At 43.8% G+C, this 24,092-nt stretch overlaps 1 protein-coding gene across 1 annotated transcript in view; it reads right to left on the bottom strand.

Annotated features, from left to right (window-relative positions):
* Positions 1-2,692: 2,692 nt before the first annotated feature.
* LOC121547488 (myocardin-related transcription factor B) overlaps positions 2,693-24,092 on the bottom strand; it is a 58,210-nt gene continuing 36,810 nt past the window's right edge. The window contains exons 8-14 of the mRNA XM_041858806.2: positions 22,969-23,109; positions 22,400-22,647; positions 13,890-15,012; positions 13,546-13,704; positions 9,486-9,632; positions 5,157-5,217; positions 2,693-4,961 (exon numbers count right to left, since the gene is read on the bottom strand). Of these exons, the coding sequence (XP_041714740.1) occupies positions 4,462-4,961; positions 5,157-5,217; positions 9,486-9,632; positions 13,546-13,704; positions 13,890-15,012; positions 22,400-22,647; positions 22,969-23,109 (2,379 nt within the window). The 3' untranslated portion in view covers positions 2,693-4,461. The remainder of the gene's footprint in view (positions 4,962-5,156; positions 5,218-9,485; positions 9,633-13,545; positions 13,705-13,889; positions 15,013-22,399; positions 22,648-22,968; positions 23,110-24,092) is intronic.

The raw sequence follows: 24,092 nt of genomic DNA, 5'->3' as shown, positions 1-24,092 counted from the left end.
GGTCCGGCCTGTTCCTGTTCCTCGCATCGAGCCTGTGGTGCGTGTCGTCAGCCCGGCCCGGCCTGTTCCTGCTCCCCGCACTGAGCCTATGGTGCGCGGCGCCAGCCCGGTCCGGCCTGTTCCTGCTCCCCGCACCAGGCCAATGGTGCGCATCGCCAGCCCAGCCCGGCCTGTTCCTGCTCCCCGCACCAAACCTATGGTGCGCGTCGCCAGCCCGGCCCGTCCTGTTCCTGCTCCCCGCACCAAACCTATGGTGCGCGTCGCCAGCCCGGCCCGGCCTGTTCCTGCTCCCCGCACCAAGCCAATGGTGCGCGTCGCCAGCCCGGCCCGGCCTGTTCCTGCTCCCCGCACCAAACCTGTGGTGCGCGTCGCCAGCCCGGTCCGGCCTGTTCCTGCTCCCCGCACCAAACCTATGGTGCGCGTCGCCAGCCCGGTCCGGCCTGTTCCTGCTCCCCGCACCAAGCCAATGGTGCGCGTCACCAGCCCGGCCCGGCCTGTTCCTGCTCCCCGCACCAAACCTGTGGTGCGCGTCGCCAGCCCGGTCCGGCCTGTTCCTGCTCCCCGCACCAAACCTGTGGTGCGCGTCGCCAGCCCGGTCCGGCCTGTTCCTGCTCCCCGCACCAAGTCTGTGGTGCGTTTCGTCAGCCCTGTCCGGCCCGTTCCTGCTCTCCGCACCAAGTCTGTGGTGCGCGTCGCCAGCCCAGTCCTGCCCATTCCTGCTCCACGCACCAAGCCAGGGGTGCGTATCGTCAGCCCGGTCCGGCCAGTTGCTACTCCACGCACCAAGCCAGGGGTGCGCATCGTCAGCCCGGTCCATTCCTGCTCCACGCACCAAGCCAGGGGTGTGTATCGTCAGCCCGGTCCGGCCAGTTGCTACTCCACGCACCCAAGCCAGGGGTGCGCATCGTCAGCCTGGTCCGTCCGTTCCTGTTCCACGCACCAGCCAGGGGTGCGTGTCGTCAGTCCGGCTCCGGCCAGCGGGGCCAGACCGGACCAGGGGTACTTTGGGGGGTTGGAGAGGGAGTGGGGATCGGGCCCAGAGCCGGATCCGCCGCCAAGGCGGAGTGCCCACCCGGTCCCTCCCCTGTGGTATTTAGTTGGCTCGGTCGGAGTCCACGCCTTTAGGGGGGGGTACTGTCACGCCCTGGCTCTGGGGACACTTATGTTGAGCCAGGGTGTGTAGATCTATGTTCCCTATTTCTATGTTGGCCTGAGTGACTCCCAATCAGAGGCAACGAGTGTCAGCTGTTTGCTGGTTGTCTCTGATTGGGAGCCATATTTAAACTGTCGGTTTTTCCTTTGTTTTTGTGGGTTCTTGTTTCAAGTTGGTTGTGTTTGACCGTGTACTGTCACGTTACCGTCTTTGTTGTTTTGATCGCGTTTCGCTCTATAAAAGAGTGTTTGCCTGCAACGCTGCGCCTTGGTCCTCATCTGTTCCTGACGATCGTGACAAGAAGTTTACATACACTCAATTAGTATTTGGTAGCATTGCCTTTAAATTGTTTAACTTGGGTCAAACGTTTCGGGTAGCCTTCCACAAGCTTCCCACAATAAGTTGGGTGAATTTTGGCCCATTCCTCCTGACAGAGCTGGTGTAACTGAGTCAAATGTTCTATAGGATTGAGGTCAGGGCTTCGTGATGGTCACTCCAACACCTTGACTTTGTTGTCCTTAAGCCATTTTGCAACAACTTTGGAAGTATGCTTGGGGTCATTGTCCATTTGGAAGACCCATTTGCGACCAAGCTTTAACTTCCTGACTGATGTCTTGAGATGTTGTTTCAATATATCCACATAATTTTCCTTCCTCATGATGCCATCTATTTTGTGAAGTGCACCAGTCCCTCCTGCAGCAAAGCACCCCCACAGCATGATGCTGCCACCCCGTGCTTAACGGTTGGAATGGTGTTCTTCAGCTTGCAAGCCCCCCATTTTTCCTCCAAACATAACGAAGGTCATTATGGCAAACAGTTATATTTGTGTTTCATCAGACAAGAGGACATTTCTCCAAAAAGTACGATCTTTGTCCCCATGTGAAGTTGCAAACCGTAGTCCGGCTTTTTTATGGCGGTTTTGGAGCAGTGGCTTCTTCCTTGCTGAGCGGCCATTCAGGTTATGTCGATATAGGACTTGTTTTACTGTGGATATAGTTACTTTTGTACCTGTTTTCTCCAGCATCTTCACAAGGCCCTTTGCTGTTGTTCTGGGATTGATTTGCACATTTCGCACCAAAGTACGTTCATCTCTAGGAGACAGAACGCGTCTCCTTCCTGAGCGGTATGACAGCTGCGTGGTCCCATGGTGTTTATACTTGCGTACTATTGTTTGTACAGATGAACGTGGTACCTTCGGGCGTTTGGAAATTGCTCCCAAGGATGAACCAGACTTGTATAGGCCTTGAAATACATCCACAGGTACACCTCCGATTGACTCAAATGATGTCAATTAGCCTATCAGAAGCTTCTAAAGCCATGACATCATTTTCTGGAATTTTCCAAGTTGTTTAAAGGCACAGTCAACTTAATCTATGTAAACTTCTGACCCACTGGAATTGTGATACAGTGTATTATAAGTGAAATAATCTGTCTGTAAACAATAGTTGGAAAAATTACTTGTGTCATGCACAAAGTAGATGTCCTAACCGGCTTGCCAAAACTATAGTTTGTTAACAAGACATTTGTGGAGTGGTTCAAAAACTTGTTTTAATGACTTCAACCTAAGTGTATGCAAACATCCGACTTCAACTGTATCTATAATCATCATCTTCACCATCAAATTCATCCACCAAATGGAATGGCAATACCAGCATCTACATTTAGTCCCTCTTAGTTTAACTCTGTTGGTCACACCACTGTGGGTGTTTACTGTGCGTTTTGACCACATAACACAAACAGGACAGATGGAACAGTCATACAAAGCTTTTCTGTGAGACAATCCTTTTGAAAACTCAGCCTGTAAAAGTTGATCATTTGTCTTATAAAAATAAAGATGACTCAAAGTAACAGACAAATATAGCCCGATATCACACATTAAAACCTGCATTCAACAAGACAGAGACACACAGAAAGGACACACACAGACACACGTACTTACAGACACATGCATACTTTCTCACAGAGAAAGAACCACAGATATACAGTGACAGACACACAGAGACAAATGCAGAGAATTGACAGACAGATTTCAGGACAGACAGTATAGCACCTCTTTCCGCCAGAGGTCATGCAGCCACATTAAAACATGTCAAACACCATAGCATACAGTTAGTACAAAACAACTGGCACTCAGGCTATCATGCCAACTCCTTGTCACTCAATGTCATGTCAAACATGTTTGGCTTGACAATGAGCACAAACAGACTTGGGACCAGGCTAGCATACAGTAAGTATACACACATTAACCTCTATGTAGTGTACCTGTGTGATACCATATTTGTTCCCTTGCCACAGATACGTCAGTTGTCTTTCAGAAGATAAAGCTGCCAACAATGTAAAGTCTCCATTTTCATTCAGATGGATCAACTTGGGACTTACTTGAACTGAAAGTACACAAAGATAACCAACACGTGGATCGACATCATTTCAATAAACGGTTCATTAAAATCTTTATCCGTGATTCAGATTTCCTTGTGTGAGGTGCAGGTGTAAGGCCCGCCTCCTTAGTGCATAGCTCAGAGTGGGAGGAGTCCACCCCTCCTCATCCAATAGGAGTGAGTCTTTGTTCTCAGCGTCAGTTCAGTTAATTGCTTAAATAGTCAAACTGTCCATAGTGTCTGTTTTGTTCAGGAAAAAACAGTCTCATCCAATACAATATGTAGCTATGTCCCAATACCAAATATAGCTATGTCGCAACAAAACAAAAACAGCCTTGTACTCTGTCAGTTTTACTTCTGTCAGTTATGCTGTTTGTCGTGGCTTATGCACAACAGATCTGTAATAAACAAACCACATTCTCATACTGACTGTATGGCACAGCAGCATGCTTCCACAAAGCAATGGCTGTAGATCCAGACCCTGTAGTATGACTGATGTGAAACGCATGCTAAGTTAACACATCCTCGTGTTCACCGCAAGGAAAGCGGAACACCATAAGACTGACTACCATGTGTCGTATAGGGAAAGCTTTGCCCAACCCAATAAAAACTCCAGCAGGGCTGAGGGAACACCTAACCTTGTTCTGGTTCCAATAACTGTCATTTACAGGATATTTACATACCGTCTGCCTCCTTGTTCATTTGGCTCTGGTCCCAGTACTCTATTATGAAACATCCAATGCCCCCATCACCAGCTGGCTAATCTTATAATATGGCATAGAAAAAATACAATTATTTGTTAAAACTTTCAACTACACAAGGAGGACTAACCTTACTTACAAGGTCTGCATTTGTTACCTTGAGTCCCTCTATCCCTACATCACTCCTCCTCTTCCTTCCTCACTCCATCCATCTCCTTGTCCTTCTCCCTCAGTCCCAGTGCAGCTGCAGGTCGTGTGTATCCAGGAAGTCTGAAGGAATCTCCAGGGGCGTGAGCCCCCCCGCGGGGTCGGGCGGCATGCTTAGGTCCAGCCACTCCATGTTGTCCAGGACTGTGTCGGACAGGCCCATGTTGAGGGAGGAAAGGGGAGATGTGGAGTCGCAGAAGGACAGCGCCGAGGTGTCCATGGGGGAGTAGGGTTGATCCAGGAGCTGGGACTGCAGCTCCTCGATCAGACCTAGAGTGCGGGGGTCCGTGGTTGGGGACGGGTAGTTCAGAGTCCCCTCCAGGAAAGCCTCCAGCTGGTTGTCGGAGGCCAGGCTGGGGAGGGGCAGGGGGTCGAAGGGAGGGATGTGAGGGGGAGCTACCTGGATCTGTGGAGGGGGTCTGGACAGGGCGGTGTTGACAGGGAGGGTAGAGATGTTGGCTGTGACAGGGACAGTCTTAGTACTTAGAGAAGGCAGGTCCTGCTGGATGAACGGAGTGATCTCTGGAGGAGAGAAGAGGCAGGAATAGGATAGCAAAGATTATTCACCTGTATTATAACACAGGCTGAAAATAAACTCCAACCTTATCATTGCTTGCAGATATGAAAAAGACCAGATCGTCGTAACTCAGTCAGTCCCTTCAGGGTTAGGACAAGGAGCTAAAGGTGTAAACGTTTCTTTATGCTATGAGTTCTCACCTCCACTCTGAATCAGGATGTCAAACAGGTCATCCATCTGCTGGCTGGTTGCCATGGAAACCTGAGAAAGAGCCAATAAGAGGGTGGAGATGCATAACCAATAACATGACAGTCTCCCGGGTGTGACCAATAGCATTACAGTCCTTCAGGACTTGGGAGAGCGCACATCATACATTTGTGAATGTGTGTGTTACTGTGTGTGTGTGTCTGTGTGTGTCGGTGTGTGTGTCTGTCTGTCTGTCTGTCTGTCTGTGTGTGTGTGTGTGTGTGTGTGTCTGTGTGTCTAGGGTCACTAGGGTTGAATATTTTCCAGGATATAAAAAATGTTTAATCCCGAGAATAAATACCTTTTCTCCCAGGTAACCTGGTATTTCCAGCCAAAACCAGAAGTGTCATTCAAAAGCAATATAGAACATATAAATAGGCCTATGTCTGCATTTGATTAGAGCTTTGATTGAAAATTCAAACCTGATGCAACCTGAGCCTGATTAAATACATTTAATGAGCCCAAGCCCCCAAAAAAACAAATGATTGTGCCGTTATCCAATACATAGCTACTACACATTACGCACGACAGAAAAACATAAAAGCACATAGATGTAGCTAGCTATATGCTCTCTCGGGTAAATAAATGAAACAAGACTAATCTTTTTGAGTGTGAACTGTATTACTGTACTGTATTGTATTATCCTGTATTATATGGAATGGAATTACGCACATTGTTCAAACCATTATGAAGCAGAAGAGAACATGCAATTCTGGTGCAGCACATGCGGCATATGAAGTCACATGTATAGGCTAGCAAATTTGATTTACAATTTTCATAATATTTCCACAAATATTATTAGCCTACCTCCTCTTTGTCTCTTTAGTGTTGCTTCATTCCTTCATCGCTTTCAACAGTTAAATTAAATAAAGTTTAATTGTCCTTATCTTAATCATTCTAATGACATCCTTGAATAATATAGGACTAGAATTAGATGTAGAAGGCTTTCACTTCTTTTCACGAAGACTGAATGGTTATGGGTCTGAATATATAACTGCTATAGCCTACCGCCATCACACGTTCGCTCTTCTTTCAAACTACCAGTGAGTTCTATTAGCTGTTGTATTTAACATTCAGCAAACAAGAGCTTGCGTCCCTCTTCGAATAGTCTATTGGTATAAGAAATTCAAAAAAAATTATTGTCTAGCTTTTCCTGCATGGGACTCCAAGAGCTAAGGAGCCTTTTTTACAGAGAGGCCAGTGGATCACAGGTCCATGTAAATTAGTAGCTTATTATGCATAACCCATCATTAATTACCTAAATATACGGCTAATCCTGCATTGAATGTATTACCTGAAAGAGGTAGGCTAGGACACATATATATATATATATACATATATATATATATATATATATATATATATATATACACACAGTGAGGAGAACAAGTATTTGATACACTGCCGATTTTTGCATTTTAATTTGTATTTTATTGCATGACATAGAGTGGGGAAAAAAAGTATTTAGTCAGCCACCAATTGTGCAAGTTCTCCCACTTAAAAAGATGAGAGAGGCCTGTAAATTTCATCATAGGTACACGTCAACTATGAAAGACAAATTAAGATTTTTTTTCTCCAGAAAATCACATTGTAGGATTTTTAATGAATTTATTTGCAAATTATGGTGGAAAATAAGTATTTGGTCACCTACAAACAAGCAAGATTTCTGGCTCTCACAGACCTGTAACTTCTTCTTTAAGAGGCTCCTCTGTCCTCCACTCGTTACCTGTATTAATGGCACCTGTTTGAACTTGTTATCAGTATAAAAGACACCTGTCCACAACCTCAAACAGTCACACTCCAAACTCCACTACGGCCAAGACCAAAGAGCTGTCAAAGGACACCAGAAACAAAATTGTAGACCTGCACCAGTGGCCTAGCCAGTCTCCAGATCTCAACCCCATAGAAAATCTTTGGAGGGAGTTGAAAGTCTGTGTTGCCCAGCGACAGCCCCAAAACATCACTGCTCTAGAGGAGATCTGCATGGAGGAATGGGCCAAAATACCAGCAACAGTGTGTGAAAACCTTGTGAACACTTACAGAAAACGTTTGACCTGTGTCATTGCCAACAAAGGGTATATAACAAAGTATTGAGAAACTTTTGTTATTGACCAAATACTTATTTTCCACCATAATTTGCAAATAAATTCATTAAAAATCCTACAATGTGATTTTCTGGATTTTTTTTCTCATTTTGTCTGTCATAGTTGACGTGTACCTATGATGAAAATTACAGGCCTCTCTCATCTTTTTAAGTGGGAGAACTTGCACAATTGGTGGCTGACTAAATACTTTTTTCCCCCACTGTAAGTCTTTGATCACCTACCAACCAGTAAGAATTCCGGCTCTCACAGACCTGTTAGTTTTTCTTTAAGAAGCCCTCCTGTTCTCCACTCATTACCTTTATTAACTGCACCTGTTTGAACTCATTACCTGTATAAAAGACACCTGTCCACACACTCAATCAAACAGACTCCAACCTCTCCACAATGGCCAAGACCAGAGAGCTGTGTAAGGACATCAGGGATAAAATTGTAGACCTGCACAAGGCTGGGATGGGCTACAGGACAATAGGCAAGCAGCTTGGTGAGAAGGCAACAACTGTTGGCGCAATTATTAGAAAATGGAAGAAGTTCAAGATGGCGGTCAATCACCCTCGGTCTGGGGCTCCATGCAAGATCTCACCTCGTGGGGCATCAATGATCATGAGGAAGGTGAGGATCAGCCCAGAACTACACGGCAGGACCTGGTCAATGACCTGAAGAGAGCTGGGACCACAGTCTCAAAGAAAACCATTAGTAACACACTACGCCCGTCATGGATTAAAATCCTGCAGCACACGCAAGGTCCCCCTGCTCAAGCCAGCGCATGTCCAGGCCCGTCTGAAGTTTGCCAATGACCATCTGGATGATCCAGAGGAGGAATGGGAGAAGGTCATGTGGTCTGATGAGACAAAAATATAGCTTTTTGGTCTAAACTCCACTCGCCGTGTTTGGAGGAAGAAGAAGGATGAGTACAACCCCAAGAACACCATCCCAACCGTGAAGCATGGAGGTGAAAACATAATTCTTTGGGGATGCTTTTCTGCAAAGGGGACAGGACGACTGCACCGCATTGAGGGGAGGATGGATGGGGCCATGTATCGCGAGATCTTGGCCAACAACCTCCTTCCCTCAGTAAGAGCATTGAAGATGGGTCGTGGCTGGGCCTTCCAGCATGACAACGACCCGAAACACACAGCCAGGGCAACTAAGGAGTGGCTCCGTAAGAAGCATCTCAAGGTCCTGGAGTGGCCTAGCCAGTCTCCAGATCTGAACCCAATAGAAAATCTTTGGAGGGAGCTGAAAGTCCATATTGCCCAGCGACAGCCCCGAAACCTGAAGGATCTGGAGAAGGTCTGTATGGAGGAGTGGGCCAAAATCCCTGCTGCAGAGTGTGCAAACCTGGTCAACACTTACAGGAAACGTATGATCTCTGTAATTGCAAACAAAGGTTTCTGTACCAAATATTAAGTTCTGCTTTTCTGATGTATCAAATACTTATGTCATGCAATAAAATGCAAATTAATTACTTAAAAATCATACAATGTGATTTTCTGGATTTTTGTTTTAGATTCCGTCTCTCACAGTTGAAGTGTACCTATGATAAAAATTACAGACCTCTACATGCTTTGTAAGTAGGAAAACCTGCTAAATCAGCAGTGTATCAAATACTTGTTCTCCCCACTGTATATAGGCCTATATATCAATCTTGAACAGGATTATCTATTTTGGATGCAATTTAAATGGAGTTGATGTAGAGAGAGAAAGACTGTGAGAGAGTGTTCGCTTGTACACTGACTAAAAGCAACGATATAGGAGTGTTTTAAAACTCTGCAGCTACAATAAAAAATTAAGTTGACCCCCGAAAGCCAGATGGAGATGTGTCAATTAGATGGGCATTCGGTCTTTATATAACTGTAGCATAGGCTATATGCTGCAGCAAATGAAGGTCTACCTGTCACAATTAAAAAAGTTACCATGATGAGATGATAGGTCTATACTGAGATGGGCGGTCTGTCCCCACCCTAAGCTTTGATGATTCATCATGCATTGACCAGAGAGAAGGCCGTAGAGAATCCAGATGTAGACATCGCATATAATTTAACAGTTCCATTTCACGTCATGCTGTTCATATAAATAATTTATTATAATTTACCGGTTTCTCACAGTTATTTATCCCTGGAAAAGGGAGTGGTTTTGGGCGGTAAATCATGGATATTGCCATTCAACCCTAGTGTTCACCTGTGTGAGGTTGTTGGCTTGCTGCAGGTTGCGGGTCTGTTTAAGTGCATCCTCATAGCGGGGGGGCTCCCTGGTCTTGGGGGGCTGGGTAACGAGGGAGGAGGGGTGGAGGATGAAGGCAGGCTGGGATGGAGATGGAGAGGGGGACTGGAGGAATTGAGAGAAGAGGAAAATATTTAACAAACACAACCTACCTTGTCTGTAACAAAGACTTATACAGTGCATTTGGAAAGTATTCAGACCCCTTGACGTTTTCCACATTTTGTTATGTTACAGCCTTATTCTAAAATGGATATTTATTTTTTATTCCCCCCCCACATCAATCTACACACAATACCCCATAATGACTAAGCAAAAACAGGTTTTTCAAGTTTTTGCTAATTTATTAAAAATAAAAAACGTAAATATATTACATTTACATAAGTATTCTGACCCTTTAACTCAGTACTTTGTTGAAACACCTTTGGCAGCGATTACAGCATCAAGTCTTCTTGGGGACGCTACAAGTTCTGTCAGGTTGGATGGGGAGCGTTGCTGCACAGCTATTTTCAGGTCTCTCCAGAGATGTTCGATCGGGTTCAAGTCTGGGCTCTGGCTGGGCCACTCAAGGACATTCAGAGACTTGTCCTGAAGCCACTCCTGCGTTGTCTTGGTTATGTGCTTAGGGTCATTGTCCTGTTGGAAGGTGAACCTTGGCCCCAGTCTGAGGTCCGGAGCGCTCTGGATCAGGTTTTCATCAAGGATCTCTCTGTACTTTGCTCCGTTCATCTTTGCCTTCATCCAGACCAGTCTCCCAGTCCCTGCCGCTGAAAAACATCCCCACAGCATGCTGCCACCACCATGCTTCACCGTAGGGATGGTGGCAGGTTTCCTCCAGATGTGACGCTTGGCATTCAGGCCAAAGAGTTCAATCTTGGTTTCATCAGACCAGAAAATCTTGTTTCTCATGGTCTGAGAGTCTTTAGGTGCCTTTTCGGCAAACTCCAAGAGGGTGTGTGGCTTCCGTCTGGCCACTCTACCATAAAGGCCTGATTGGTGGAGTGCTGCAGAGATGGTTGTCCTTCTGGAAGGTTCTCCCATGTCCACAGAGGAACTCTAAAGATCTGTCAGAGTGACCATTGGGTTTTTGGTCACCTCCCTGACCAAGGCCCTTCTCCCCAGATTGCTCAGTTTGGCCGGGAGGCCAGCTCTAGGAAGAGTCTTGTTGTTTCCAAACTTATTCCATTTAAGAATGATGGAGGCCACTGTGTTCTTGAGGACCTTCAATGCTGCAGAAATGTTTTGTACCCTTCCCCAGATCTGTGCCTCGACACAATCCTGTCTCGGAGCTCTACGGACAATTCCTTCGACCTCATGGCTTGGTTATTGCTCTGACATGCACTGTCAACTGTGGAACCTTATATAGACAGGTGTGTGCCTTTCCAAATCATGTTCAATCATTTGAATTTGCCATTGGTGGCCTCCAATCAAGTTGTAGAAACATGTCAAGGATGATCAATGGAAACAGGATGCACCTGAGCTCAATTTCGACTCTCATAGCAAAGGGTCTGAATACTTATGTACTTATGCCATATCTTTCTAATTGTGAAGGAGCACAGTTAGAAAGATATGGCATATAGAAGCAAACCGGATGGACATCATGAAAATGATCAGAGAGGCTGAGAGTAGAAGAAGTTCAGGAGAAAGAACAAACAAAATGTAATTATTGTAAAATTGACTGTGTCCATAAAATGTAGATAGTAAGTATAAGCTGGAAGTAGAGGCCTAGGCATTGTTGTTCACTAGTTTACTCCAAGTAGGGAAAGAGTGGCGGGGTTGGAAAGTAAAAGGGGAATATATATATACATTTTTTTAAGGATATGTATGTATGTATGTGTGTGTATATGTGTATGTACAGTGGGGAAAAAAAGTATTTAGTCAGCCACCAATTGTGCAAGTTCTCCCACTTAAAAAGATGAGAGAGGCCTGTAATTTTCATCATAGGTACACGTCAACTATGACAGATAAATTGAGATTTTTTTTTCCAGAAAATCACATTGTAGGATTTTTAATGAATTTATTTGCAAATTATGGTGGAAAATAAGTATTTGGTCACCTACAAACAAGCAAGATTTCTGGCTCTCACAGACCTGTAACTTCTTCTTTAAGAGGCTCCTCTGTCCTCCACTCGTTACCTGTATTAATGGCACCTGTTTGAACTTGTTATCAGTATAAAAGACACCTGTCCACAACCTCAAACAGTCACACTCCAAACTCCACTATGGCCAAGACCAAAGAGCTGTCAAAGGACACCAGAAACAAAATTGTAGACCTGCACCAGGCTGGGAAGACTGAATCTGCAATAGGTAAGCAGCTTGGTTTGAAGAAATCAACTGTGGGAGCAATTATTAGGAAATGGAAGACATACAAGACCACTGATAATCTCCCGTGATCTGGGGCTCCACGCAAGATCTCACCCCGTGGGGTCAAAATGATCACAAGAACGGTGAGCAAAAATCCCAGAACCACACGGGGGACCTAGTGAATGACCTGCAGAGAGCTGGGACCAAAGTAACAAAGCCTACCATCAGTAACACACTACGCCGCCAGGGACTCAAATCCTGCAGTGCCAGACGTGTCCCCCTGCTTAAGCCAGTACATGTCCAGGCCCGTCTGAAGTTTGCTAGAGTGCATTTGGATGATCCAGAAGAGGATTGGGAGAATGTCATATGGTCAGATGAAACCAAAATAGAACTTTTTGGTAAAAACTCAACTCGTCGTGTTTGGAGGACAAAGAATGCTGAGTTGCATCCAAAGAACACCATACCTACTGTGAAGCATGGGGGTGGAAACATCATGCTTTGGGGCTGTTTTTCTGCAAAGGGACCAGGACGACTGATCCGTGTAAAGGAAAGAATGAATGGGGCCATGTATCGTGAGATTTTGAGTGAAAACCTCCTTCCATCAGCAAGGGCATTGAAGATGAAACGTGGCTGGGTCTTTCAGCATGACAATGATCCCAAACACACCGCCCGGGCAACGAAGGAGTGGCTTCGTAAGAAGCATTTCAAGGTCCTGGAGTGGCCTAGCCAGTCTCCAGATCTCAACCCCATAGAACATCTTTGGAGGGAGTTGAATGTCCGTGTTGCCCAGCGACAGCCCCAAAACATCACTGCTCTAGAGGAGATCTGCATGGAGGAATGGGCCAAAATACCAGCAACAGTGTGTGAAAACCTTGTGAAGACTTACAGAAAACGTTTGACCTGTGTCATTGCCAACAAAAGGTATATAACAAAGTATTGAGAAACTTTTGTTATTGACCAAATACTTATTTTCCACCATAATTTGCAAATAAATTCATAAAAAATCCTACAATGTGATTTTCTGGATTTTATTTCCTCATTTTGTCTGTCATAGTTGACGTGTACCTATGATGAAAATTACAGGCCTCTCATCTTTTTAAGTGGGAGAACTTGCACAATTGGTGGCTGACTAAATACTTTTTTCCCCCACTGTATGTGTGTGTATATATGTATGTGTGTGTATATATATGTGTATATATATATATATATATATATATATATATATATATATATATATATATATATATATATATATATATATATATATATAAATAAATAAATAAATAAACAAACATGGGGGATTGGAAGTGATGCAGACAATTACATTGATGGAAGTTACAATCTATCTGCAATATTAAGCTGATCTACCCCCCCCCCAAAAAAATAGGTATTTCTGTTTTTAATTATTAATACATTTGCAAAAATTTCTAAATACCTGTTTTTGCTTTTTCATTATTGGGTATTGTGTGTAGACTGCTGAGGACTTTGTTTAAAAAAAAAAAGATTTTAGAATAAGGCTGTAACGTACCAAAATGTGGAAAAGGTCAAGGGGTCTGAATACTTTCCGAAGGCACTGCATACCCAATGTAAGATTTGAAAGGATTTGAAAGAGAAAAAAAGAAAACTGGAACTGGAAAGATAGGTTTACAATATGTATTTTTTCAACACATTTAGGTTAGAGGATGATGTTTTCCTAATAATAAATAGAGAAAGCGTACCTTGTTGACAGGCCCATTGGAGAGGTTGTGGCTTGGTGAAGCCTCCCGGGGTGAGAGCCTGTTATCTGGGGAGCTGCTCAGGAAACACTGGGGAGGCATGTTGGTCCTAGTGTGGTTCTCCACCATCCCAGAGCCAGGGACGTTACAAACTGTAACAGTCTGTAGAACAGACACAGAAGGGGGTTAAAATACTGGAGCATAGTTTAACGAAACCAATTAACTAGCCTGCTAATATTACAGCACTTGCTAAGTCTAGAGGTCTTAGGCCTAGTTAACTGGTCTGTAACCTGATTTAAGACGATCTATGTGAGAGATCAGTGTATGAGCACCGTGACTTGACTCACCTGCAAAATGTGGTTGTGATTAGTTATCTGCTGAGTGGAGGCTGTCTCCATCTTGGTGGTCTGCAGCTGGGAGATGGAGGCCTGCATCAGACCTGGGGCTTGATTTGACAACGTAGCCTGGAGGACAGGAAGGAGGATCTGAGTAGAGCCATCCTGGGCCGTGAGTAGGGTCTGGGAAACAGACTGGCCTAGAACCTGGGACACTGCACCCTGGTGGCTGAAGAAGAACTGGGGCAGGCTGGGGGCCGAATGGGGGTGGGTGCTGGTGTTACAAATTACATCTTCTACCTTCACCACAGTGGGGAGAGTCTGGGGGGCCAGGGTTGAGTTAACCATGGCTGAGCAGTTAGGAAGGACCCTGCCTCCCATTTTGACCGCGTTTGAGGTCTGGATCATGGGGACGGTGTCTGAGGAGGGTCCCTGGAGAGGCTGGGTCTTCTTCTCCACATCCAGCTGCATCTTGAGTTCCTCCACCAGCCTCTGCTCCTGCTCCAGCTTCCTCATCAGCTCCTCGATCTGACGTTCCTTTTCATGGAGCCGCCGGTCCTTCTCCTCCGGGACACGACCAGGGACAACATCCAGCCCAAGGGGGGACATTCCCGCGCCTGTCCGACAGAGGCTCACCCTCTGGGGGTCGCAAAGGAGCTTGGATACCCTTGGCATCACGCTGTCGTCTCTGAAGGTGGCGAGGTCTGTGGGGATTGGGGACACTGGGGGTGTGGTGCTCATGCTCTCTGGTGCCACCTGGTGGGCAGGTAGGAGAAGTGCGGGGGATGAGCCTACCTCTACAGGAACTGAGGAGGGGAGGGTGTTAGGGCCGGGGGTTGGGACTGTGGTAGGGGCCGGGGTGCTGGGGCTCTCCTGGTAGGGCTTCAGCCTCTCGATGAGTTCAGTCTTGGTCCCTGAGACAGGGAGGCTTCGCAATTTCAGCTCCAGTTTCAACTCGGCCACCTTCATGTCCTCCAGGTTGGGAGGCAGGTGGCCAGGCTTGCGGTTGGACAGGCTGTTGTTGGGACGAACAGGGGTGGGATGAGGGACAGTGACAGAGGGGGCGGGAGGCAGGGATACCACTATAGAGGTTGGCAGGCCGCTCACACCGCTGTTCTGACCCTCAGCTACAGGCCTGGAAGAGGAGAGGGAGGTGAATGGAGAGAGAAACAAGGGGAAGGAGGGAGAGTAAAGAGGGTGGAGTGAGAGGGGAAATGTGGGGGAAAGAGGTGGAGAGAGCGGGAGAAGGGAAATGTGTTAGCAATATGAAAGGAACTAAGGAGCTTCCTCTGCCCTGCACCTTAGTACAGTCAGTCAATAGAACAATGCAGAGTTCCAACAATAACTGAAATACACAGTTCTAATGGGCCCTGGATCAACTCCCACTAACACAGAAATTATAGAAAAGGCCAAAACAGCATCCTGCAGGTTATTCATATCATTACAGAGGATTTGTTATTGGAAACTAGCTAATTGTCCGTTTGCCATTTAGGCCATTGGAAACAACAGTTGGGTTGCTTTTTAGGTACTTTCCAGCTAACATAATGTTCTCTTGTAAACCATTGTTTGAACAACAGGTAGACAGATGTCGTCATTACGTCAGAGGTTATTAACCTAGTAATGGGCAAATTAGAGGTCTTCCAAAATGGATCCATGGCTTTCCCACCCGACCGATATGCATAAATACATATATTTTTTTTAAACGAGGACAGTCAGACACGTTCCGAAAAGGCCCATGGAAAACAGACCTGTGGAAAAACAGACCTGTGGAAAAACAGACCTGTGGAAAAACAGACCTGTGGAAAAACAGACCCGTGGAAAAACAGACCCGTGGAAAAACAGACCTGTGGAAAAACAGACCCGTGCTGGTTTGGATCCGAGAGATCCGTTCAGATCCGAGAGGGAGAAAGAAACCTCCAACTGGGTGCTGCAGCGCAATCAATAAACAAGTGATATTGGCCAAATAATCCACAGTTAAGTGTCCTTAACTGCCTATAAGAAATTACAAAAAAACTATTAGTTGCGTTTCGATGTGAAGTATATTCAAAACTTTATAGCCTTTTGTTTTATTGGTTTTACTTTCCTAAAACAATAATTGTCCACCTCAGGGTTCAGCGCTAAATACATCAGGGCATAACATGCATACAGGCCTAGGCGTCCACTGTTTGATATTAACATTTAAAAAATACATATATACAGTGAGGGAAAAAAGTATTTGATCCCCTGCTGATTTTGTACGTTTGCCCACTGACAAATAAATTATCAGCCTAATTTTAATGGTAGGTTTATTTGAACAGTGAGAGACAGAATAACAACAAAATAATCCAGAAAAACGCATGTCAAAAATGTTATAAATTGATTTACATTTTAATGAGGGAAATAAGTATTTTACCCCCTCTCAATCAGAAAGATTTCTGGCTCCCAGGTGTCTTTTATACAGGTAATAAACTGAGATTAGGAACACACTCTTAAAGGGAGTGCTCCTAATCTCAGCTTGTTACTGTATAAAAAGACACCTGTCCACAGAAGCAATCAATCAATCAGATTCCAAACTCTCCACCATGGCCAAGACCAAAGAGCTCTCCAAGGATGTCAGGGACAAGATTGTAGACCTACACAAGGCTGGAATGGGCTACAAGACCATCGCCAAGCAGCTTGGTGAGAAGGTGACAACAGTTGGTGCGATTATTCGTAAATGGAAGAAACACAAAATAACTGTCAAATCTCCCTCGGCCTGGGGCTCCATGCAAGATCTCACCTTGTGGAGTTGCAATGATCATGAGAACGGTGAGGAATCAGCCCAGAACTACACGGGAGGATCTTGTCAATGATCTCAAGGCAGCTGGGACCATAGTCACCAAGAAAACAATTGGTAACACACTACGCTGTGAAAGACTGAAATCCTGCAGCACCCGCAAGGTCCCCCTGCTCAAGAAAGCACATATACAGGCCCGTCTGAAGTTTGCCAATGAACATCTGAATGATTCAGAGGAGAACTGGGTGAAAGTGTTGTGGTCAGATGAGACCAAAATCGAGGTCTTTGGCATCAACTCAACTCGCCGTGTTTGGAGGAGGAGGAATGCTGCCTATGACCCCAAGAACACCATCCCCACCGTCAAACATGGAGGTGGAAACATTATGCTTTGGGGGTGTTTTTCTGCTAAGGGGACAGGACAACTTCACCGCATCAAAAGGGACGATGGACGGGGCCATGTACCGTCAAATCTTGGGTGAGAACCTCCTTCCCTCAGCCAGGGCATTGAAAATGGGTCGTGGATGGGTATTCCAGCATGACAATGACCCAAAACACATGGCCAAGGCAACAAAGGAGTGGCTCAAGAAGAAGCACATTAAGGTCCTGGAGTGGCCTTGCCAGTCTCCAGACCTTAATCCCATAGAAAATCTGTGGAGGGAGCTGAAGGTTCGAGTTGCCAAACGTCAGCCTCGAAACCTTAATGACTTGGAGAAGATCTGCAAAGAGGAGTGGGACAAAATCCCTCCTGAGATGTGTGCAAACCTGGTGGCCAACTACAAGAAACGTCTGACCTCTGTGATTGCCAAGAAGGGTTTTGCCACCAAGTACTAAGTCATGTTTTGCAGAGGGGTCTAATACTTTTTTTCCCTTATTAAAATGCAAATCAATTTATAAAATGTTTTACATGCGTTTTTCTGGATTTTTTTGTTATTATTCTGTCTCTCACTGTTCAAATAAACCTACCATTAAAATTCTAGACTGATCATGTCTTTGTCAGTGGGCAAACGTACAAAATCAGCAGGGGATCAAATACTTTTTTCCCTCACTGTAAAGGAAGGGAAGCTTAGGCCTAGCCCTGGAGAGACCGAGAGAAAGATAGAGATATGCCGGCGCCATGTTTCCGACACCGACATGCATTTCTTTATAGGCTACCTGTCAGATGGCTACTACTGCTATACAGATATAGGCGTACAGAAGGAGGCTAATTTGTAAATGTTCTATCTGAATATTTTCTATAGAGATAAGCATTATAGTGTTAGATTAAAGGGGTAACTCCGGTAGGCCTAAAACATTCTTCCTCACCTCAAGTTCAACTGTCGGAGTCAGTTGGAGCGCTGGTGCGCACTGCCTTCATAGGCCTGCAGTAGCTAAGCCTAATAATAGCATACCACACCAAACCTTCACAAAAGTAGGGCTGTCCCCCTAAAAAAAAGTAGCCCTGTAGCTCAGTTGGTAGAGCATGGCGCTTGCAACGCCAGGGTTGTGGGTTCGTTTCCCACGGGGGTGCCAGTATGAAAATGTATGCACTCACTAACTGTAAGTCGCTCTGGATAAGAGCGTCTGCTAAATGACTAAAATGTAAATGTATAAAAACACCCTGTGTTTTAATAAACTCAAATATATGTACTGAACTTGTCTGATTCAAGTCCTCTGTTCGATTAAATAATTAAGACACACAAATGACTCAAGAGGGATCCAGAGATCAAGATAGCCTAATCAGAAGAAGAAAACCAGTTCCTGACCCTCTTCCTCCCACTGCTGCTGGCCTTAGCAGATTCTACCTTTACACTCCTGAAGTTGCCGGGAACAGGCTACACCAGCGGTTGGCAACCTTTTCCATTTGGAGTACCAATTTATCTTACCATTTCTACTGATCTGCGTGCCAGTTATGATTTTAATATGCACATTTTCATGGAACAGTTTCATTTAATTTATAATAGTCTTGTATCTCAAAATCATTGTCTGTGGTAATCTACATTCTATCTAAATCTAAATGAAAATTATACAAATCTAAAAGTAACTTTTATTGCCACTGCCTATACTCAACAAAAATATAAACGTAACATGTAAGGTGATGGTCCCATGTTTCATGAGCTGAAATAAAAGATCCCAGAAATGTTCCATACGCACAAAAAGCATATTTCTCTCAAATGTTGTGCACACATTTGTTTACATCCCTGTTAGTGAGCATTTCTCCTTTGCCAAGATAATCCATCCACCTGACAGGTGGCATATCAAGAAGCTGATTAAACAGCATGATCATTACATAGGTGCACCTTGTGCTGGGGACAATAAAAGGCCACTAAAAATGTGCAGTTTTGTCACACAACACAATACCACATATGTCCCAAGTTGAGGGAGCGCGCAATTGGCATGCTGACTGCAGGAATGTCCACCAGAGCTGTTGCCAGATAATTTAATGTTCATTTATCTACCATAAGTCACCTCTAACTTCGTTTTAGAGAATTTGGCAGCACATCAAACCGGCCTCACAACCGCAGACCCAGGACCTCCACATCCGGCTTCTTCACCTGCGGAATCGTCTGAGACCAGCCACCCGGACAGCTGATGAAACTGAGGAGTATTTCTGTCTATAATAAAGCCCTTTTGTGAGGAAAAACTCATTCTGATTGGCTGGGCCTGGCTCCCCAGTGGGTGGGCCTGGCTTCCAAGTGGGTGGGTCTATGCCCTCCCAGGCCCACCCAAGGCTGCACCCCTGCCCAGTCATGTGAAATCCATAGATTAGGGCCTAATGAATTTATTTAAATTGACTGATTTCCTTATAGGAACTGTAACTCAGTAAAATCGTTGAAATTTGTTGCATGTTGGGTTTATATTTTTGTTCAGTATATGTAAAAAATAGCCTACATAAAGCCAACAAATAAAAACATTGCAGCCTGCAGGTAGAAAATATCCTCATAAAAATAAATATCCTATAAATCACATTGGCAACGCATGGCCTGTCTGCAACAAACTTGATAAGAAGTAAATCAGGTATTTTATATTTTATGACGTTTCCAATGGATCAGAGCTTTACATTTTCCCCCTTTCATGCCGAGTGGTTATCAAAAGGGAGAGAGCTGGAAATATTTCTTTAATACTTTGAGGAACTATTGTCATTCTCAATTGATTCTAAAAACAGACTTTGTTTACTTGCAGTTTGAGGTGAAGAAAACATTTCTTTGAGAAGCTCCACAGCTCATTAGTGGTGGTGAGTTAAGACAATCAGAAATACTAAATCAGACATCCCCAAATTGCCACATTTATAGGCCTACATTTGCTTGCAGGCCAGGTAGACTAGTCCTACTTCTATGCGTAATCAGGTGCGTGTCCTTACTCAACATTGACAGGAGCGTTTCAAACAAAAGACGATTAATAAATTGACAAAACTCTGCAAACAACGTGTCCACTCCAACAATGAGACCAGTAAACGACTGTAATAATAATATATTGAATGTATTAACAGAAATGACCATAACCAAACATTGCAAATTAGAAACTATGGGAATTAACGGTAAATGTAGGCTACTACTGGCGATATATGTAATGGGGAATTGATAGACACAGCAAACAATGCACACAATGAAGTTATGAAACAATGAATTCAAACAAAATGGTGGGAGAGAGCGCATTTTGGAGAGAGACGTGCCTTGTGCATGTGAGCTACACTCCCCTTATTCTTGGAGCGTGGCACCCCCACGTCCTCCTCAATGGATTAGTCCACTGAGACAGGCGCAAATCAGACAGGTGCCATGAAAATGTATAGGGAAAATGCGAACAGGTTCTTATATTGCGGCATTAAATTACGTTTTGCATCTCGCCCTCTTTGGTTTTTCATTTTCATGGTGTGAGTACGAGTAGCCCTATAGTAGGCCTACCAGTAATTCTATTATATTGAGGCAAACAACATTACAGTTGGAACTTAATTTGGCCAAAGAAAATGTCTCAACAGAATGAAACATAACACTTGTTGCATATTTAAAGAACTGGTTTAAAGCTTCACAAAAGTTTTGAACAGGCTTATATTGCAGCAATTACCAACAAAGGCGAGTGCCTACCGTAGGCCTACCCAACAAATGACAGCAATAGGCTAATGCTATTTATTTTACAACAGGCCTACTTTAAACTTATCTTAAACTAAATACGGAGCACAAAATTAAAAAAGACAGCTCCAATTTAATTTAGCCACCAACATTTTTAAAGAACTGGTCTAAATTCTTTTAAAAAATCAAATTAATATTTAATATATAAACAACTGGTTTAGAATCTTAAATAGGCAGACAATAATAATGATATACAATAATAATAATGATCAAACAAATGATGAATACAAAAAATAAATACATAAAAGTTAGAAAATTACATGAAACCTGAATAGCGAGTTGCACACAGTCCATTTGGCCGCGGCAACATTCTTCTCATCTTTGTCCACTACAATATTAAAACTTGTCACTGAGGAAATTCCCCGTTGTCGGCTTCTTTTCATTATACTCCTTCTTATCTAACTTAAATTTTACTTAAATGAAAAAGAACTCAATCTTCGCAATCAACAGTAGCCTAGGCCAGTGGTTCCCAACCAGGACTCATGAGACCATAGGCTTACTGGTAAAATGCACATGAGGGGGTACTTCAGGGGTACTTCAGTTGGTGGTAGAGTAACTGAAAAAATTTGGAACCACTGGCCAAGGCCAAGGCTCCTTTCACTCGCTTTCTCTCTCTCCTCAGTGAGCAGCTGGAAACAGTTTCAAATGGACATAAGCTATACATTTTATTGAGTTGCAATTGGCTGACACAAATAACAAGCTTGCGCAGTTCTCATCACTTCACACACATTATTAAACAGAGGACGGGTCCAATCAGCTCCAGTCGGTAAATCAATATTAATTGCACATACCCGAGACCCGTGGCAATTATATCAGACCCGACCCTGATCCGATACAAAAGTCTGAATTTAAGACCCGGACCTAGGGTCGAGGCGGTATCCAGATTTTCATACAGTCATATTGTTTCTGTACCGAATGTGCACACAAGGTGAACTATTTCCAAAAATGTATGCACAAAACAATTTAGGCAACAGGGATCTTGATCCAGGAGGGGATTGAATGTCTCCGCTGTAACCAAGAAGCTTAATCTTGAAATCTAGCCACTTAGCTAGCAATTTAGCAAACCAAATGCATAGCTGGAGCCCTGAGCTGGATATAATTTATTTGACACTGATTTCTTATAGTTATACTTAATTTAAAGGAAAATTCCACCCAAAAACTATCTTTTAGTATTTGTTTCATTAGTCCATTGTTGACATAGTCACAACATTTTTCGCTTCTCAGCAATCAAGTTCAAGATACTGTATGTAACTTTCAAAATACAGACATCATCACCATATGATGCAAAACACAGCATCATATGATGCAAATGCATCATACGGGGATGATTTCTGTATTTTGAAAGTTACATACAGTATATCTTGATAACTTCATTGCTGACATGCAAAACATTTTGGGACTGTCAACAATGGACTAATGAAACGGTTTAAACAGTATATCGCCCAAGCCTACCCGGACCTGCTCGGGTCCCGGGTCGGATCTCAGAATTTAGAGTCTGTTGAGCCTCTGGGGCAAATCCTAACTTCAATTTAAATCACATTTTCACTTAGTCTCCCATTGACAAAGTGGAGATTGGACTTAAGTGGAAGTTATGATTTGACCCTAGGAGTGTTAGAAGTGATTATTATATATTTCTTTGCCCTGATATGACAGTAATATCCTACTTTAAAGGTGCTGGGAGGATGGTGTGGTAGTTGTAGTGCTGCTGTTGTTGGTTAAGGATCTGCAGCTGGAGGAAGAGTTGCTGCTGGTGAAGGATCTTGGTGTAGGATGAGTCCATGGGGGCTTCGCTGGCCTCCTGTTTCTGGTCCGGGGGGACGTACTGGTGGTACTTTAACTTCTTGACCCGGGGCTTGGGCTCCTTGCCCTTCTTACTGCGATTCCTCTCCCCCGGCTGCTTGGGCTGGCTCTGCTGTGGGATGACAGAGGAGGAGAAACGCACATGATTGAAAACTACAGTCAGTCTGCCTTACAGACTTGTTTGAATGAACAGGGACAGGTCTGACAATCTGTGTTTAGAAGTGACTCAATAACTGTTTTTTTCAATGACTGGAAGATGACTGAATCCAGATTTGAGTACAGAAAGACATATCGTTTTTTCTAAACACCTTTATTTATTCAGCGATTTGGATTCAATGCTAGTTCAAAGACTGAACTTTTGTTTCAAATGTGAAGTTTGATGTTTAGAAAGTCTACTTCCCTAAACAGTAGACAGAACAATGTGTCTGCTTACTTTCACTAGGGTGGGCCCTGGCTTTGAAGGAACGACAGTGATGATTGGCTGAGATGTGGGTGCTGGGTGACTGACTGGCAGCTCATTGGTGGAGAGAGCTTTTAGGAAGTCTGCCGTTGCCTGGGTGACAACAGGGAAGGGCTGGGACAGAAAGAAAAGACAGAGGAACACATTTCAGTAATAACTGTAAGCCTATGTTTCATGTTAATAATTTCAATTTCTCTGAACATTTACCTAAATTATTAATTGTTACAATCATTCAGGGGTAGACAAAGAATGAGAGGTATGATTAGGGTTGCAAAGCTACCGGTTATTTACCAAAGTTACTATGTTAATTTATACTTGAATAACTTTTTTTTAAATGTATTCATATAAGTATTCATTTTTTATATATTGTCCATGAGTTTCTAGTCCAGTGTTTCCCAACTCCAGTCCTCAAGCACCCTCAACAGCACACATTTTTGTTGTATCCCCGGACAAACCCCACCTGATTCAACTCATTGAGAGCTTGATGATTCGTTGACAAGTTGAATCAGGTGTGCTTGTCCGCGGCTACAACAAACGTGTACTATTGGAGGGTATCCGAGGACTGGAGTTGGGATACACTGCTCTAGTGGATAGACCATATGGTTCAAGAGTAATGAAAAAAGCATCTAAAATCAACAATAGCATTATTTTAAATTAACTGAAACTCTTTCAACTATTGACTTTTTTCACAACTGCCACCAGTTTAAAACAAAGACATATTGACATTGTAAAATAAATACATTTGTAAAGAAATATAAAATATATTTAATGCTGAAACCATCATATTAAACATAAATTGTATTCACTAAGTTGATGGTTTATATTTAAGATAATGTTTTACAGCTTTGTCATTAAATTGTTTCTTTTAAAATAATCTTATTTGATTATTTTACATGTGATAATACCACAGAGGACCAGAGATAATTACAGACACCTGTGATAATATGAAGTACCCAAAAAGGCCACTAGATGTAATCTTATAAAATTCTCCCCAAAAACTTGAAAGCTACCAAAATTCTGGTAGTTTACTGGTAAACTCCGAAAGTTTCCAGTAATATACCCTCCCTTTGTAACACTAGGTATGATGAAGCATATTT

Source organism: Coregonus clupeaformis, chromosome 31, assembly GCF_020615455.1.
Source record: "Coregonus clupeaformis isolate EN_2021a chromosome 31, ASM2061545v1, whole genome shotgun sequence".
In the NCBI taxonomy this organism is placed as follows: domain Eukaryota; kingdom Metazoa; phylum Chordata; class Actinopteri; order Salmoniformes; family Salmonidae; genus Coregonus; species Coregonus clupeaformis.
The sequence above is the reverse complement of the archived record's forward strand: the minus strand, read 5'-3'. Positions and strand labels throughout refer to the sequence as shown.